At 34.2% G+C, this 19,966-nt stretch overlaps 1 protein-coding gene across 1 annotated transcript in view; it reads right to left on the reverse strand.

Annotated features, from left to right (window-relative positions):
- Positions 1 to 1,531: 1,531 nt before the first annotated feature.
- Positions 1,532 to 19,966, reverse strand: part of TBC1D8B (TBC1 domain family member 8B) — a 62,439-nt gene continuing 44,004 nt past the window's right edge. Inside the window, exons 11-21 of the mRNA XM_081043380.1 lie at positions 18,764 to 18,881; positions 17,251 to 17,536; positions 16,306 to 16,432; positions 15,677 to 15,775; positions 11,371 to 11,439; positions 10,968 to 11,208; positions 10,140 to 10,205; positions 8,267 to 8,350; positions 7,176 to 7,232; positions 5,677 to 5,774; positions 1,532 to 4,143 (exon numbers count right to left, since the gene is read on the reverse strand). Coding sequence (XP_080899506.1) covers positions 3,739 to 4,143; positions 5,677 to 5,774; positions 7,176 to 7,232; positions 8,267 to 8,350; positions 10,140 to 10,205; positions 10,968 to 11,208; positions 11,371 to 11,439; positions 15,677 to 15,775; positions 16,306 to 16,432; positions 17,251 to 17,536; positions 18,764 to 18,881 — 1,650 coding nt within the window. The 3' untranslated portion in view covers positions 1,532 to 3,738. The remainder of the gene's footprint in view (positions 4,144 to 5,676; positions 5,775 to 7,175; positions 7,233 to 8,266; positions 8,351 to 10,139; positions 10,206 to 10,967; positions 11,209 to 11,370; positions 11,440 to 15,676; positions 15,776 to 16,305; positions 16,433 to 17,250; positions 17,537 to 18,763; positions 18,882 to 19,966) is intronic.

The following is a 19,966-nucleotide window of genomic DNA, read 5'->3' on the forward strand; positions in this document are numbered from 1 at the left end:
AGGGTTGCTTGGGCCTGGGGGTAAGGGCGGGACCTGGTTGGGGAATAAGGGAACTTTATTGGGTGTTGAAAATGTTCTATACCTTGACTGTGGTGAGGTTGGATACACCACATGCCAAACTCATCAAAATGTACACTTTAAATGAGTGCATTGATTTGTATGTAAATTATACCTCAATAGTTTATTTTAAAGAAAATCAGAGAACTGCAAGTCAAATCTGCAATGAGATACCATCATACACCCACCAGGGTGACTAAGATGAAAAGAGGTAGAGCATTCCAAATGTGGGTGAGCACGCAGAGCTACCAGAACTGTTGAATTGACTGGGATGTCAGTTGGCACAGCCATTTGAAATACCACTTGGCATCTATGATCCCTGCCTCCTTAAGTTCATTCACGCTATTGTGTAAGTCTGTCCCCTTGAGAGTGACCGCGACCTGTGAGTTGCTTTTAACCAACAGAATATGGCAAAGGGGACGAGATCACCACCGTGAGATTATGTTACGTTATGTAAAACACTGTCTTGCCAGCAGACTTGCTCTAGAGACTCCTTGCTGGATTGATGAAGTAAGTGGCCAATTTGGGGAAGCCCACTTGGCAAGGAACCTTGGGCAGCCTGAGGAAGCTAAGGGCAGCTGGTAGGAGTTGAGTGAAGCCTCCAGGAACTGCGGATGGCTTCCAGTTGACTACCAGCAGAAAGCTGGGGCCTCCGGACCACAACCATAATAAAATAAATTCTGCCAACAGCCTGAGTGAACTTGGAAGTGGATTCTTCCCCAGTTGACCCTCGATATGAGAACCAGCTTGGCTGACACCTTGGTTGCAGCCATGTGAGATGCTAAGCACAGGAGCCAGCTAAACTGAGCCCAGAGTCCTGATCAAGTGAAAGGGTGAGATAATAAACGTGTGTGTGGTAATGTTACACAGCAATAGCAAACAAAGTGTCTGATGTTCATTCCAGCCTCTTAGTGTGCCTTCCTGTACGACTGAGGCTAAAAACCTAAAAGGATGTTTCCCAGATTCCCTTGCAACTAGGATTCTGGATATATTACTGGCCAATCAGATGTATACTCGTGAGACTTGAACGACAGACGGGAGTTGAAGGCTAAGCTACTGACATTTCTGCTGGTAAATGTGGTTGTGAAGATGCTTGGCTGTGTAACTGCAATGTAGTCGCTAGCCATGGGTATTGGGAGGCTTGGCATCTATTTTGCTGATGTAAATCATAGCAGTTGGAGCATGCATCTGGAGGTAGCAGCTGTAATGTTGGCTTTTCATCATAGCAGTGGGAAGTAGCAGTTTCCTAATTGTAGAAGAATTAGCAACTCCCTTGGTGGCCTGGTTCTGTGGTGCCGCTTTGGAAGTTGTTCTTGAAAGCTCAATTTAGAGTCAGTCCTCTTGATAATTTTGTAAGCTACTTAATGTCTGGCAATACATCCTTTCCTGACTAAACTAATTAGAGTGAATTCTGTTCTCTGCAACTGAATCTTAACTAACATAAGATGGAAGTCCTCAAGTGATAACTGAGTTAAGTGTAAATAAAAGTTTATCGTAACAAATAGTGATATGTAAACCGTTTTTCACATTTATTATAATAGATTTACAATATGTAGTTTTATAAAGACAAGTAAAGCCACCTTATAACATATTTAATTTAATGTATAAGGTATAATGTACTGGTTCAACTTGACACAGATAAGATTTTTAATATTAAGAACCCATTTGCTTAAAAAGGTAGCAACTATAAAACTACGTGTTTAGCTTATTTCTCCTGCAGACTCAGAAAATAAATGTTTGTCTCTTTAACTTGTATGTATAATCTTTTTGCAACTCAAAAATCTCTTTAAGTATCCAACTGTAATTAATCTAGACTACAGTACTTAGGTAATCTTCAATGTTATGACTTTAAAATCATACTAAATATTAATAACATATGCTCTTAAGAAAGAATCTTTTCTGTAAACACAATTGACAAAATAGTCAACAAAGTATGTGCAATAGTGCCTTTGTACATAAGCACAGAGCCTCGTGTCTTCCTTAGAGCTACTGCAGTCTAATTTATCAATCATTGCATAATGGTAGATATGTGGTAGTTTACACATAAACTATTATCTCTAAAATGTGCACATGTTTTAGCAAATCATTTCTGAGAAAACGAATAGATGCTTATTTACCAACTATCTCTTTAGGTGGTATTTTCCTTGAAAAGACAAGGTTGAGCAAATCATTTTAAAGACACTACTAGTAAGTGTTTGGCTGAGCCCAATTAATGACATTTTGAAAGGGTCTACTTATAAATTCTTGAGTCTCTCTGAAAAGAACATATTCTATGGTGACAAAGCCTTCTGTGTTAGGCCTTGTTCACAGTGGAGTCCTGCGAAAGGCAGACCACTTGTATAGCAATTTCTTTCCAGAAAGGGAGACTTGTTGGGTCACTCTAAAGGATGTCTACCCTTTCACTGTTTCACATCCAAAAAGTCAATGGGATTAAAACCAAAGTCTTTTGTGAAGAAAGAAGCTGCAATGGATTTCTCCCCACAATTCTGAAATCAATTGATTAATAAATTGCTCTTGTCAGAAACAGCACAGAAGTTTAGACAGGTATGTGATTTGCTTTTTTGTTTTTAACTGCTAACGAGCCCTATTATTTCTACATGGACTTTCATTGTAATGGTAATGACTAATACATAAGCAGCATAAAGTATATAGACATTATACATCTAAATCAGATAGTCAGAACTTTTTAGATAGATACCAGCAATTCTATACGTGACCTTAACAATCATTATAGACAAGTATACTTTATGAACTTGCCAGACTAATACAATAATTCAGTCTATCTAACGTAACTTAAAATATAACTGGTGAAAGTCCAAAATCTAAAGCTAGAACCAAAGCAGTCACAGGCTATTCTGAGACAAATGCCAGAAACCACAGTGCTCTGAAGCATTTCAAGTAATTTCTCAGTTTCATGAGACCTATACAGTTAATTGAATAGCTTCTTAATCCTTCTGAAAAGATTGGTTTATCCTGCTTAAATCTAAATCTAATATTGTTTTCCCTTATATTAGCCCTGCCAGAGTTCTGAGTTCTTGCTTCGTTTTTCGTTTTTATCAGTAACAGTTAGAAGAGTGAGTCAGCAGCTTCTGAACTGCTCAGATAGGGAGAATTCAGAAGTTACTAAAAAATTATTATTAGAAGACCAAATGAGATTAACTTTAAAAAGGTAATACTATTTCAGTTAGGTAACTTGAAAATGAGCCCCCCCAAATGGTAATATTGTAGATAATTAAGACTATAAATCCAAGAGCCTGGTTTTCTAAAGCATTCTAATAAGACTGAGGCAATTTGGAAAGCAGCATTTATCAATATGACATATCATCATCGCTAATACTCAAACATAACACACATTTTCAAAATTATTGGTCAATTCATATGTAAATAGCAGCACAAACAAGTAATTTCTTACTAAAGCGATATGGTGGCGCCATCTGGTGGTACCATTTAGCATATTCCCCTGATATTGCATATCATGTGAAATACAAAATAAAAAGTACACTGGTATTGGAGAATATCAAAATTAGAGATTACCGCAAAGGAATGAATCACCGTTCTTCCAAATAACTTTTTTAAACCTTTGATCACATTGGTAACAAGATAAACCCCTGATTTCTACTCCCAGGAATTAAGCTGACAGCTACCGGCATCTTAGTAAACTTGTCTGATAGGCAATTCCTGTTAAGAGATTTTCATCTTGGTTCTAGAGCTTAACTGAGAGATTTTTGCATTTTCTAGTTTGGCTTCTACATCTGTGGGTTTCTCAAAAAACCTCACCAACGCTGGTTCATTCAACAAAGATGCAAGAATCTGTTCAAATGCAAATGACCACTGAGGTTCTTCCCTGAGCAAGAAGGGATCTTTCTCCAAGCTTCTCTCTGTTTTCTCCTCACTGGCTCCTCTAGAGGCACAAACTGTACCAGAGAATCCTTTGGCTGATGATATAGGGCTATGTAGCTTCCTTCCAACTTCTTCCATCCTGAGCAAAAGGCTGGTCACAACAGCAATGGCTTGATATAACGACTCTTCTTCACGGTCCCCATGAAATAAGTTATAAAGGGTCTTTGAAAACTGAATAAATTGTGACTAGAAGACACAAGTTAGAAATATCACATTAGATATTAAATTTAGCAAATATAAAGAGAACTTAAAAGTGAATAGTCTCCTATTTAGAATTTGTACTGTTTAACCTTCACCACAGAAGTTAAGAGACCTGATAAATCCTCAATAAACCTTGGTTCTAGAAAGATGAGTATCAACCATGGAAGAAAATTTCATTTAAGTCATCTCATTTGTTGCCTAAAAGCAGTATATTATATACATATATTACATATTTAATAACTTCTGTACAGTTTACCTGCCAGCATTCCTTCAGTGTTAGGTGGTACTTTTAATTAGGTGAAGTCCCATTTTTCCCTACATGTAGATCATTCATTCATTAACCAATCTTAATGAAAGTGTTAAGATGAGATCCCCTTGATCTTCTCAAAGGGCTAGAGCAGGCAGCTCAACAGGAATGACTTAAAATTTAGGAAAGAATGTTTTGGGAACTATCTAGTAGTACAAGGTAGCTCCAAGGGGCTGGGCCCATTTGTACATGTTTCTCTTTATAAAGGCTGAGGTGAGGCCCATGTGCAGAAATAAACTGGATTGTTTGCTAATTTCCCCTGGCTAATCCACAGACATTCCTAGAAGATATCTGTCAGTTAAAAAAAAAAAAGATTCCAACACAGGAGTCCTGTAAGTCAATCCTACCAGAAAAGTTTATCTGTAAATACAAAGCAAATACGAAAGGACATACTTCATAAAAATATACTGTACCAAACCTACAAGTTTTATTTCTCTTTTCTTGAGTCTGTAGTACTATTTATAAAAATTTTAGAATAAATACACCTTATTGATTCATTTTAAAAAGTACTTATTCAACTGCCAAATTACCTATTCTACTGAGAAATACTAAGCTATTTGATAGTTCTCATTTTGGTAAAGTTCTGGGAATCCTTAGTATCTATACCAACAGATTTTCATTAAAAAAAAAAAGAACAAAGACCAACTAACTGAATACTGTGTAAGAAAGAGACAGGTTTAGAATCTCGTCAGTACTAGTCATTAGTGTAGTTTGAGCAGGTTCAAACACATGCTTAAGAACCAGAGTATGAGCTATTTCAGTAATTTCTTATTCCTAGTACCCAGCACTGGTGTGTCATCTCGTAGGCACTAAAAGGTTTCACTGAATAAATGTACATTTCTAATAAAGCTGGAAATAGAAAACACTGAAATACACACACACACACACACACACACACACAGAGGGTGCCAAAAAACGTATGAGATCTCTTAAAATGTGTTTACCTTTTTTTGGCACCCTGATATATACCCATCTTTTCTACAGGTACAAATGTTGTCACAGCAGAGGAACTACACTGAAACACTAGATGCATTTCAATGTTAAACATATTTGATCTCCCTCTTCTGTGCTCCTGTAAAACTTACAGAGATGATACATAGATTACTTAACTATTTTTGTAATAGCATGTTAATTATTTTAGAGTTGTATACACCCACATTCATAAAAGTAAAACACAAGAACCTAGAATCTTTTCTTTGAAAGTACTATACCTGATTCATTCTTGGTAAATCTTTAATGTTTTCTTCTTTTTTGAAAAGCTCATCTTGCCACTGACTTAGATATGCTTGAATATCAGTTTTTCCTTTGCCTGAATGAAGGGAACAAAACCATTTCATAATAAACAGTTCACTGTATTTCCCCAAACTCAAAAAGAATAGTTGTAATTGAAAGATATTTCATTGAGTTATAAGATTCTACCATTTTGAATTCAGGAAATGATCTGAATTTACCTTTTACTTCACCTACTGGTTCTCAGGATACTTCGCCATTTTCACTAAACTAAAACTTTTACTTTGGGAAGGCTGGGGCTAGGGAAGATGTGAGGAGAGATTGAGAAGGATGCATTTTTGATTAAACAGTGCACCCTGGAATGATGATGCAAATTTCATGCAGACATTCTCATACATACTACTATGATGTTCTTAATATGCAAATACTGAAGTGGTCTATGGTGGCTCTTTGTCAAAAATTCAAAACATTACTTATTCATTCATTCCTTTGAAGAGTTTAATCAAGATGATATTAATGTAACTTTATTAATAATAATTTAAGATTCCTTAGACAATTAGATGGGGGTACTGAACAACCTGGGTAAGTTGTCATAAATAAAGAGATCTTCAGCAATTATTTTGTAACTGTTACTCAAAAACATAAAAATGATGGACTTTTCGAAAGCAATTTGACAGCCTCTATTAAAATATTAAATGAGCATATTCTTGGTGACCCAGCATTCTCACACCTCTATGAATTTACCCCATCCTAAAGAAATATGTGTATAAGTATGCTAAAATTTAAGTATAAAAAGGTTTGTTGCACCATAGTTTGCAACATAAATCATTAGAAACAACTTAAATGTCCATCAGTAGTAGGCTATTATTAAAATAAATTATGGTACAACGAAACAATGGAAAACTGCAACCATTAAAAAGAATAAGATGGACCCAACTGTATTAAGCTAAAATGTACGCCTGCAATGTTCCTCTAGTTTAAAGAGGATGGCTCAGTGAGTTGTCCATGATCTATCGCAAAATCAAAAAAAGCAAATTGTAGAACAGTATTTACGGAATGTTTCTTTTTTTAAAACAAGAGAGATGTCTATATATGCTTGTGTGTAAATATGTCTGGAAAGGATATAAACCAAAATGTTTTCACATTTACTTTAGGGTGGTATTGGTGGGGGTATGAAAACTTCCGTACTGTTTAAATTTCTTTTACAAGGATTACCTATTACTTTTGCAATTAAAAACAGTTATCTTTAAAATAATAAAATTAAGCAATTATGGGTCATTTACTATTATAGTTTTATAACTTCTGAGACTTAAGTACCAAGATAAGAAAGAATAAATTGTTAAACTAACATGAAGGAACTGAAAAAGCTTTCAGGACAAATCAATAGCCTTTTAAGGGAATCTGCTTTTCCCCTGTGTGTAGTTAACCCTATGTACAAAAACAGTAACTTCATAAACTAAATATTTCTAGATCATAGTACCTTTTTCAGGGCTGTTGTTTACTGCTTCTGCTTCCTTCTCATTTTCAAGCTTGGAAACTAGAGGAAAAGAGGACAACTGCATTTCGTAAAATATTTAACAAATACCTTTGGAAAGTAAAATAAGTTTTCATATAAAGACTTATAAGTACATGTTCTTTCCTTTAATTCAGCAAACAAATTTTAATTGACGTGACCTCCTGTCATTAGAAGACAAAGTACTGAAGAACTTTCATAGTAAAAAGAACATCCATAGGGAAAAAAATCCTAGAGGGAAGTATACCAAATGTTAAGTATTTATTTCTGCATGGTATTTCCTTCTTGGTGACTTTCCTCAAATTCAATTGTATTGCTTTCACTATTAGGGAAAAAAAAACACATACTGGACGCCAGAAGACTGTGCTAATAATAGTCCTGACCATGGCAATAACTCATCGTGAAATCCTATACTCCTTCCTGGGCCTCAGTGTCCTCATCTATTATAATTAAGTGTTGACTAGATGATCTGTAAGGTCTCGTCAAACTTACTGTTCAAACACTAACATAAGTATCCATAAACATATATTAGTCAGGACTTGCCTCTCTATAAGACATTCATATTCATGGAAAAGAAACAAAGGACACAAAAATAAGTTCATAACACTTACAAATTATGTCCTGGAGACAGATTCATCCCTGTCTCTTACACCTACAGTAATGTATAATAAGTATTCACTGTTTGAATAACAGCTATGACCTTCAATTATCAAAGATTCCATTGTCTTCAGTGCATTTTTAACAAGGCATGAAAATGATCTGATACATTTTAGAAATTTCTGCAACATAAGTAGGAACAAAATGCATTTTCTTTCTAATTCTCCAGTAAACAAAAAATTCCATACATCAAAACCCAAAATGCAGTTTAGTCAATCAAACATTTATGGCGTATTTGCCATGCATTTAGTACTGTGCTTAGTGCTCTGGTAGCGCAGAAGAAACAAGGTCTAATTAACACAAATTTTACTAGAGGTAGCTGGGTAAAGAATATTTAAGCCAGGAAGATCTCTATGAGTGACTGATCATCAAAACAGACACATTTTTGAACAGATATTTACCATGGAGCTGACTGAGATAAAGTAATTCTTCCTCGGAAAGTTCATCTCCTTTTGAAGGGTCCTTAGATTTCACCTCAGTATAAGCTGAAAACAGATAACCCACATATCACATTTACTAATAATTAGGAACAGACATAGGCCCTGTAATAGGTCAAGTAAATCTGAGGGCAGAGAGTTAAACAAAGAGTTTCTGTAAAAGAAAGACACATAAAGAAATGTGGAAGTGGTACTACTTTACTGTATAGCAAATAGCAAAAGTACTGATCTCTTTGAGTTCCATTATTTCTCCTACTTGCTTTTTAATAGATTTCCGAGAGCCATTACAAATTGAAATAAGAAAATCTGGCATTTGGAAATCTCTGAAAATGTGACTTCAGTCACATTTAAAAACATGTTCAATAATAAGAAAAAACATGAAGTTGAGTGCTCTAACAAATACGTGGTGTTTTCTTTTTTATTTTTGATTCTTCGACTGAAAGCACATTCATTCCATGACAATATTAGACTTTTTAATAGCAATTTGATTTGACAATGAAAAGGCCTTTATAATTAAATTACTAGGTAGTTTGTCTTTTGTTTTTTAATGCTGTGTTTGTGATCTGAGAGTGTGAAGAGTTAAAGATGGCTTTTACATTTTCCGTCCCGTAAAGAATGGTTCCTGGCTATCCTGGGAAGACTCTTAAAAGAGAGCCCAGGTGTAGCTTTACACAAAGCTGTTTGTTTTGTAAATTGCTTTATCTAAGCTAAAAGGTACTTTTGCAATGTTCCTTTAGTTTAAAGCCCAAGACTGTTTTCCAAAAATATGGATCAGGCCTGGAAAAGGCAGCCTCTTAAGGTGAGTGGGAAACACTTAAGTAAACTGGAATGGTGTGGTAACACTGAGGCAGCATGGTAGAATAAAAGGAAACCTGAGCTTTGGAGTCAGACCTCAGTTTGAATCCCAGCTATGCAATTTATTAACTGTGTGATCTTTGGCAAATAATTTAATATTTCTGACAGTTTTTTTATTGTCTAAACTGGAAGTATAATACCACTTTTCAGGGATATTGTAAGAACTAAATATAAGAGTGCATGTGAAGCAGGGAGCATTTGAGATCTTGCTCCCCAGAATATGTCATCAGTTTGGCTCAAATAAATAAATTCATAAGTATTCAAAAAAAGAATGCATGTGAAGTAAATGCCTTGACAGAGCTGGTGCTGAACAAATGGTAGCTTTTATTTTGTTTCCTTTTCCAAATTTTTACTATCCCTGCTGCCTGGTCTCATTTTTCTGAATAATTTGTAGTATGTCACAAGTTTGGCAGTTTGTCTAAAGTTAAATTCTATTCTCTAATGACAACAACGACAATAAAATTTCAACATTATACCAATATTTAAATGATACGTAGCTCTTACATACAAACTATTGATCACTAAATCGATTGACCACTATCAGGAAGGAAAGCTGTGAACCCTTCTGTTACACAGCCTCTCTTCCATAGATTTCACTGTACTTACACCTCAGCAAAAGTACTGGTAGTACAATTCACGGGCCACAATAAGGGAATAACCTCATGTCATACTGAAGATTATGTTAATATGCTAAGTGAAATAAGTCAGATCAAGAAAGACAAATACCCTATGACCTCACTTATATGTGAAACCTAAAAAGAACAAAATGAACAAACAAAACAGAAACAGACTCATAGATACAAAGAACAAACTGGTGGTTGCCAGCCGGGAGGAGGGGTTGGGGGGGTTAGGTGAAAAGGTGAAGGGATTAAGGAGAAACAAAGAACATTTTGTTATTTGTTAAAATGGAATTATATCTGTAATTATACTTCTTAAAATGGAATCAACTCCTGTACATCATTAAAGACTGTTAAACTCTTACCTGGAGGAATATGCAGCTTAAAAAGCAGCTTAAGCTTCTCAGTAAAACTTCCATTATACATTATGTCTGTTCAATAAAATTCAATAGAGAATAGTCACATATCCAAAGAACATTCAATCAGTTCCAGCAACACAGATTAATTAAGGTGCGGATATTAACCAGAAATTAGAATTCAGAAACATTTTGTTACTTAAGCTAACAGTTAAACAACCACCCATTTAGCCAGATTCTCTTCTCCTAGTGTATAAGCAAAACACCCTTTTTCAGAGGGATAAAATGCTCTTCTGCTGATCTCCCTTTCCCCAACTGCAGATTTCTTTTTTCTTTTGAATGCAACCTTATGCCTCATTTGAGGAGAAAACTCCTCTTCAAGGGGCAGTCCCTGATAAGAAAGCATGCTGGGGTGTCTGGAAAAGAAAGGAATGATAGAACTGGTGGCCCATCTACAAGCACAACATGTTTGTTGGATATTTCTCTACCACTTTCCTAGGCTATACGGTTGGATTTTTACTGGGGGGGGGATATCCTCCTGAAGTATATCCATTTGCCTGAGTGTGGGAAAACTGGGACATTCTCTTTCTTCATGTTAACCGTTAAAACATCCATATTTATCAGCTTGCTTTTCTGGAAAGGTAGGGGCAAAATGAGACCAATGTATGTAGGTTTAGCAACAAACACATAAACTGTCCAGTTATTGCTAACGCTGGACACAATGTAACTCAGGATGATAAAAATCCGACTAAATCTGCAATAATAGGTAGTCCTAAGTATTTCTAGGGGTACCTTTATGCTTGCTTTGAAAAAGTAAATTATTGGACACCATCCTACCAATTGCAGAGGAGAATTCTTTGAAGTTTATAAGGCAGTCCGAGTTTTCATCCAACAATCTGAATGTCCATAAAGCTAATGAGTCTCTGTTGGCAGAATGAGCCCAGGGACTCAACAAGTGATACAACACTCTGAATTGCTGGCAGTCAATCTGATACTGTTCCAAATACGGCAGACTGGGGTCATGGTGCTTTAATACTGGATAACTCAAACACCAGTAATAAGTAAAAAACAGCTCTTTCTATTAAAAACAAACAAAAAAGGAGTCATTAAATCAGAAAAAGTAATTTCCTAACTTTCTTTTAAACATGTTTATTAAATTAATTAAAGATGAAATATTTAAGCATGATTGTGGTAAAACTCTACTAAAAGAGTATTATTTTTATTTAAAGAAAAATAATACCTTAAAGATGACATAAAGTTCATCCAATTCATGAAGGCTCAATTTCACATCTTGAGATACAACACGTAACTTTAAAAAGATTAAAATCAATTTAGAATTTAACACTTCAGTATATAAATTCTCTTTGAATCCATTTAGAAATCTCCCTCTACCAGAATATTTTTATTCTAACTTTAAAAAGGAACAACAAAAGTAAATGAACCTATTTTGCGCTGTAAAAAGGTTGTATATAGACTACAGTTGAATTCTACTATTATGTACTTTGACCTTCACCTTTTCATACCAGTATCACTGCCGAAGGACAGCCACTTAATGTCTATAAACATAAGCAACAGTATTCGAAGTCTCATTCCGTATATTCCTCACTTGCCACATAAGTAATTTGTCAATTCATCACGAGGGGATGTCACTAAACACTTCAAAGGCATTGGGAGATGTACATTCCCTCTCTGGGCCAAAAAAACGTAATCCAAGAAGCAACAAGCTTAGAAAATATATAACTTTAACCTACCCCATGAAAAATAAGTATAATGGTACAATGATTTTGGTATTTAAGAAATTTAAAAGTGAGGGTAAAAAGGCTAAAATTAATGAAAGGGGAAATAAAAAAAAAACAGTAGACTCAATAACTGGTTAATGGAAAAAATAAGTAAAATAGACAAATACCTGGCAAGTGAGATAAAAGTACAAATAAATATCTTTGAGAAGGAAAATGATAACATAAACACAGATACAGGGGTTATTAAAAGTGTCCAGCACACAGAAGGTGGTATTAAATATCTGTTGAATGAATTCCATAATCTTTATATGAAATGGATAATTCTGTAGGAAAACATAAATGATCAAAATTAACTCAAGAATAGGAAACTCTGAATAGATAGAGTTAAAAAGGTAATCAAAGACCTGCCTCCCATCAAAAGGTAGCAGATCCAGATGGTTTTAAAGGCTCATTTCTTCAAACTTTCAGGTAACAGATAATTCCTATGTGATCTAGTCTATTCCAGAATATAGAAAAATGTGACTTATTCCAAAATTCATTCTGAGAGTACAACTCTTAGATGAAAACTAAAGTTAGCACACACACACAAAGAGAAAAATACGCCAATGTCACTTTAACATAAATGTATAGAATCTAGCTAAACTATTTACCGAAATTATCAACAACATGACCAAATAGGATTCATTCAAGATCCAACAGAAGTCTAATATTAGGAGTTCTTTAATATAATTTACTCCATTAATAAAGTAGAAAAAGACATAATCTCAAGATATGGAAAAGTCATTTGATCAAAGTTAACAGTCAATACTGATTTTTAAGAAATATCCAAAATCTTTTAACCTAGAAACTGAATGAAACTCCTCAATTTGACAAAGGACATCCTTTAGAAATCAACAGCAAACATCACACTTAACAATAAAATGCTAGAGGCATTCCTATGAAATTCAGCAGTAAGATAAGAAAGTCTACTCTCACTGCTATTATTTAATTCTTCTCTAAAGATGATACCCAATATAGTAACACACACACACACACACACACACACACACACACACACACGAACAAAAAGAAACCCCAACCTAAAAAAAGTATGAATATCAGGAAAGGTCAAAACTCTAAGACTAGACATGATATGCTTGCCTATTCAAAAAATTTGAGAAATTAAACCAAAAAATATTAGAACTAATGAGAGTCACTAACACAGCCACTTAATAAACAACATATGCAAATCCATAGCTTTTACATACACAGCGATAAACAAATTAGAAAACCTAAAGGAAAAAAGATCTCATTCATATTTAGCAACAAAACCTCAAATGCATACAAGCAGATAAACCCAACAAGAAATGTGTAAGACCCATTTATGAAAACTATAAATACTAAAGAACCTTTAAAAAGACATCATTGAAATGGATATTAAAAACTTTTTAAAAGCCTCACCAGATTTCAAAATGGACTATAAAGCCATAGTAGTTAAAACAGCATGGTGCTGTTACAGGAATAAAAGAGACTCCAGGCATAAACCCATGTATGTATATAAGTATTTAGCACATAAAAAAGGTAGATTACAGTACAGTACAGTAGGAATGGACTACTCAATAAATGGCATTTAAACAATGAGTTGCTTCAGTTGGAAAAAAATACCATTAGAGTCCTATCTCACATTGTAAACAAAAGATACTTTATGTGTATTACAGAGCTAAATGTTTTTTAAAAAATCAAAGTAATACCAGTACCATAAGCCAATATGACAAAATATGTTTACAAATTATGCAATTTAAAATAGGAAAGGCCACTTGCTAAGCTTGACATAAAACCAACACAACATGCAAAAAATAAAAGATTGAACTATGTAAAAATTTGAAACATATACTCTGAAACATACACTAAAGAAAATTAAAAATAAAGATTGAAGGAAAATATTAGTCACAAACATAACTGATAAAGAATACCATTAATATATAAAGAGTTCCTACAAATCAATAAGAAAAAGACAAACAATCTCACAGAAAAATGGGCAAAGCTTATAAATAGGCAATTAAGAAATGAAAGAGGCTATCTGATCAGTGAAATAAAAAGTACAATTTTATTTTTTAATCTATCAAATCGGTGCAAATTAAAAGATTTTTAATATCTGATGTTAGTGGGAGTGTGGGAAAAGGGGAATCATTACACACTGTTGGTGGGATTATATTCGGTACAAATTTTTGGAGGACAATTTGGCAGGACATGTCATTTTAAAACGGGTATACCCTTTGACCCAGCTTCACTTCCAGTAATCTACCTTACAGAAATTATAAATGTGTAAGAATAGCTATGCAAGGATGTTTAGATAAGGTATTATAAGAGCAAAAAATGTCATACTAAATGCATATCCACATATATAGTTAAATAAAGTACAGCATATCCATACTATGGTATACTATTCAGTACATTAAAGAAAGTGAGGTAGCTCTGTATGTACTGATATACAATGAGCATATATTTTTTGACTGAAAAAAAGTAAACTGCAGAAAAAGTTGAGAACCATATGACTTCACTCATATGTGGGATATAAAACTGAAAGCAACAAAGGAACAAGACAAGCAAACAAACAAAAACTCATTGACACAGACAACAGTTTAGTGGTTACCAGACGGGAAGGGGGAAGGGGGTTGGTAGATGAGGGTAAATGGGATCAAATATCTCATGATGGAAGGAGAACTCACTCTGGGTGGTGAACACACAATGTGATATATAGATGATGTATTATATAAGTGTACACTTGAAACCTATGTAATTTTACTAATTATTGTCACCCCAATAAATTTAATAAGAAAAAAGTAAGCTGCAGAACAAAGTGACTGGTATGATATCATTTAACAAACTGTATTAGCACCCCCTGCCACACACACACACACACACACACACACACACACACACACACACACACATTTATGTCTATAGATCCACAGAAAAAGATCTGGAAGGTTATCTGCCAAGTCATTTTAATACTGGTTACTACTGGGGTAGGGAACATTTACTGTTTTACATTTCTATAATGTTTGAATAATTTACAATGAGCATATATTACTTCAGTATTATTTTTAAAGTAAATTTATAAAAACTAAAACAAGGAGGCTCTATGCTATTATAATTATATTACAGCAACATCATTGATTTAATTGAAATCTAAACCTGGAATCTTCAGCAATGTTAACTTTCCCAGATTTGTACCTCTGAGGACTTGGCTTTTAAACAAGTAGGTTTACAAAAGCAATACATATACTTATGATAAAAGCTCAAACAGTACAGAAGGATACATATACAGCAAAGTAAAACTCTCCCTCTTCTGATCAGCAATCTATTAATCCTACTCATCAGAGGTAACCAATATTAAAAGCTTCTTATGTAGCCATCCAAATATTAACAAGGAGAGAATTTCAAACACACTGTTTCTACCTTTCTCACTTTATCTTAGGTATCTCAGGATAATAATATGTATTACCAACACTGACTACTATGTAGGTCAGCTGTTCTTATTGATGGAGCACATCACAAATATGTTATGCTTACGTGGCTGCATCATAACATTCACTATTGAAGGTCAAATAATACAAAACATATTGGAGAAACCAGCATAATTCAATCAGAAGAAAATAACTTATTTCCTCTCAAAAAATTTATAGTAAGCTAAGCTGTGGCAAGAATCTAGCTCAAAAGTTTACTTATTTTTATTTTCTTTACATAGAATGATAATACTTTAAGGGAAGTAGAAGAAAAAAAATGTTACTCCAAATGGGTTTCCCTCATTGAGTGAATACTCACCACATTCTGTTTTGTTGTTTCCTCAAGGGTCTGTATCACAAACAACCTATTTCGACAGCGCATGCTGTATATATCTTCACAACAAATATTACCATATTTCTGTAAGAAATATGATTTCAGTGGATACACATTCATAATAAACAGTCACTTCTCTTACAACTGAATTTCATCAGATTCAATTCTCAGAGGCCTTGGTTCTATTTTTAGCAATTTTTCTAACTTGTTCAGTGATTATGCAAATTTTCACCTCCCACATTTGTTTTTCCATATATTCACTGGAGAGCATTCCATCTACTATGTGTCTAGGCTAAGTACAAGAACACTGGTAAAATTCTTAGTCTCTAAGGAGAGAATAATTGTCACCTTTTTACATAGTGATAGTTAAAAGTGGTCATAATTTGTGAAAGTAAGAGAATCTACCATCATTTAATGAAAAGCAAATGGAAGCAGAGGAGGCTATATAACCTAGGAACAGTTCACAGAACTCATTTTTAAAGTAAAGTCATATTTTAAATGATATCTTTACTTGCATGAGTATCTTACTCTTAATATACCACTAGAGACATAACTATAGTATTGATCATTTTAAACATGCTATGTAATTATATTTAAGGTATTAAAAATCTTACCTCATTTGACTCTCTAATCAAATCTGTAATATCCACTCTAATATGACTTTTTCCATCATTCACATTTGAACCTTGCTGAACACTTGAAGGCAATGGGCTATCCTTATTAGTGACACTGTCAAAGAACCTATCCAAAAGTGATAGTAACACAAGAATCAGTGGGAGTAAAATGCAGAGAAAATGACAGCTAATTTCTCCCTAGTTAGTCAGAGGTTAATTTCAACTAAGAGGACAAAGGGCGGTCTTATGAAGAAGTGGAATTTGAAAATGATTCAGAATTAGTAAGACACGGGAGTGGGGGATGGGATGGTGAAGAAATTATTTCAGAGTTAGGGAGGAAAGTGTGATGGAAACAAACAGATTCAGTTTAAGGCAAATAGTATAGAGCCCAGTAAGGATGCAATATAGGGTAAGTAGAGGCATGTAAGGAAAAATAAGAATAGGTACACGTAGGCTTTAATACAGTGAGTTCTAAATGATAGAGTGAGGTATTTATATTTTATTCTGTACATCATGGGATTTGATGTACCATTATAACAGTTACCCAATCAAATATTCATAAGTAAAGCTCAGCCAACCTGATTGAAACCACTTGAAAATCAGAACAATTTCCCCCACTGGATATTAAACATTAGCAACTATCCTTCCCTCTTCAAATTACTTTTACACAGAGACACTTTATAGCTCAAACTGGGACTATGAAAGTTCCAGCATAATGAATCAACAATATCAGTGGTTTACTTCAAAAGCATTTACTTTTGCTATATTCTATTTGAAAACAGAGGAGTGCCTTACGCCTAGCCTTTTCATTCAACTAGCTTTGTGACCTCGGGCAACTTGTTTCAAGTTTCTAGGGCTCAGTTTCCTCATCTGTAAAATAAGGGGACTGAACAACATAATATCTAAAGGGCTCTTCGGATTTAAATAGTATGGTTCTTACAGTACCTGTTTAAAGCTGTCACAGCTTCAGCATCATCTTTACATGCCAGCAATTTGTCTAAATTATAGTCAAGTATTGCCAATCCCAGTTGTAAAATGGCCTTTATTCCGTCATAGAAAAAACAGTCCACCACATTCACTGCACTTTCAATAGGTAGCACGCTAATAAAAAGTGTGAGGAACCATGAGAGAGAAACTGAGGAAAAGAATGTCATATCAGTCATGTGTTCTGTCAGCTGGGGAAGGTGATCCCTAATAAGTTCTTCAAAGACGGCCTGATCCACCAGGGCACCTGGAGAACATAAAAAGAAGTTTAAAAATATAATACCTTTCAAAAGGACTTGTTTCTGATATTTCCCACTTCTATTACTATAGTATGCTGATATATCTCATTTCTCTTCCTTAAATTATGAGCCTCTTCAGCGCCTTTTCTATGTTTCACGTATGTCTTTATCTGCTACCATGTTTCCCCGAAAATAGGACAAAGCCGGACCATCAGCTCTAATGTGTCTTTTGGAGCAAAAATTAATATAAGATCTGGTATTATATTATATTCATTATATTATATTATATTATATTATATTATATTATATTATATTATATTATACCCGGTCTTATGTTATATTATATAAGAACCGGTCTTATATTATATTAAAATAAGACCGGGTCTTATATTAATTTTTGCTCCAAAAGACGCATTAGATCTGATGGTCCTGCTAGGTCTTATTTTCAGGGAATCACGGTAGCAGAGTGTCTTGTATGAAGAAGCACTTGAGAAAGTCAATTAAAATTCATTTGAACAATTATTTATTGAATTGTTATTATGTGTATAAACCTGCACGTGTTATAAGAGATATACCAATTACTGAAATGGTCTCATCTTCAAAAAGCTTAATATCTAGTAGAATGTAAGATAAATACCTGCCTATAATGAAAGGCAATACAATCAATGACCTAGCCATGATACTGAAGGCTTATGAGGGTACAAAGGAGAGACCACCTATGATTTTAAGGTAGGTGATCATAGATCTATAAATGTTTGATGACTGAATAAAATATTATACAATTAAGGAAACAAGAACTTGATACCTTTCAAATCTTGAAAATATCTGTACAAGTCATATAAATTTGGAGATTTTAAGCTGATTAAAATCTATCTCTCATCAAGAAACTATTAAAAAATTTCCAGCATCTCTCGATGCTTCAGATCACCACTGTTTTAACAATATGGAGATAATAAACTTAAAATTTCTATTTTATTAAGAAACAGGCCAGGTACTTTAGTCTTTAAAAAAGTAACATTAATTTTCCCAATTGTTATTCAGTACAGAAAGCTCTTCTCTTGAGCATGTCAGTGAATGTGACATTTTGATATTGCTTGCATTTTGTATATTTTAAAACCTAATTGATCAGTTCTTCCATTTGATAGGTAACTGGATAGACAACAGGCATATAAATTGTTTGGAAAAGAAATACAGTTATATATTGTTATGTGTTTTTTTTTTTTTGTTTTTTTTACCAATTATTCGACGATTAAAATAATCAGGCAACATTCGTTCACACACGGCAACCAAAAGCCAAAAAGCTTCTTCCTCTTTTGCATACAGAAGCAACACTGAAGTCAAAATGTTCATTGCCTAAAATTCACAGAAAAATAAAAAATAAATCCCGTCATTTATGTCTCCATTCTGCTTTTCAAAAAAAAAAAAGAATTCTGTATCGATAACTTTCTTTTTTTAATTAAAGTTTATTGGGGTGACAACTGTTAGTAAAGTTTATAAATTTCAGGTGTACAATTCTGTAATACATCATTTATATCTCACATTGTATGTTCACCACCCAGTCAGTTCTTCCATCACCATATATTTGTGTACAATAACTTTCAATGAATAAATAGGACTGATATGTAACACTTATGGGTGTCCCACCCATTATAAATGAATCTGTGGCAGAGAGTGCTAGCTATTCACCACAATCCATCTCCCCTTTTTCCACGGTATCTGCACATACATGTGCTCAGCCACACATTTTGCAGACTTCTACATGAATAGGTGTGGCCATGAAACCAAGATCCTCCAGTAATATGTAGGTGAAATGATGCGTGCACTTTCCAGGCCTAGGTGATCAAATCTCCCCCAACTGTCTCTCCACGCTCTCTCCTCCAGCCCCTGAGTAGTAATGGCAATGAAAGAGCACCTTGGAAGCCATGTTTTGAAGATGACAGAGACTGCTATTAGCCTAAGTCCCTGAATAATCTCATGGAGGAAAGCTGCCTACTGACATAAATACTTGCTCTTCTCTGTTTATTCTTTTAAGTAAACTTTTATGTTTTGAGATTATTTGTGTTGGCAGTCCAGTATACCCTAATATAGCATTGTTTTCAGTGATTCTGCTACTGCCCACAAAATAAAATTCAAACTCCTGACCTATCCCAATCTATCTATCTTGATTTTTTTCTCTAACTACTTCACTTCATTCACCATACACTTCTACTAAATAGAACATGGTCCTATATACATTCCACATCTACCTCTACCTGTATTTGGTTACATTGATCTCTTCACCTGGAATGTTCTTTCATTCCTTTTCCATACATACAAATTCCACAAATATGCAAGATCTATAAATGTTCTCTCTTCCACGAAGCCTTCTCTGATTCCTCCAGGTGAAAGTAATTTATCCCTATTATAAATCCTGATGGGACTTTATATTTCTCTAATAA

The sequence above is a fragment of the Rhinolophus hipposideros genome (genome assembly GCF_964194185.1).
Source record: "Rhinolophus hipposideros genome assembly, chromosome: X".
Classification (NCBI taxonomy): domain Eukaryota; kingdom Metazoa; phylum Chordata; class Mammalia; order Chiroptera; family Rhinolophidae; genus Rhinolophus; species Rhinolophus hipposideros.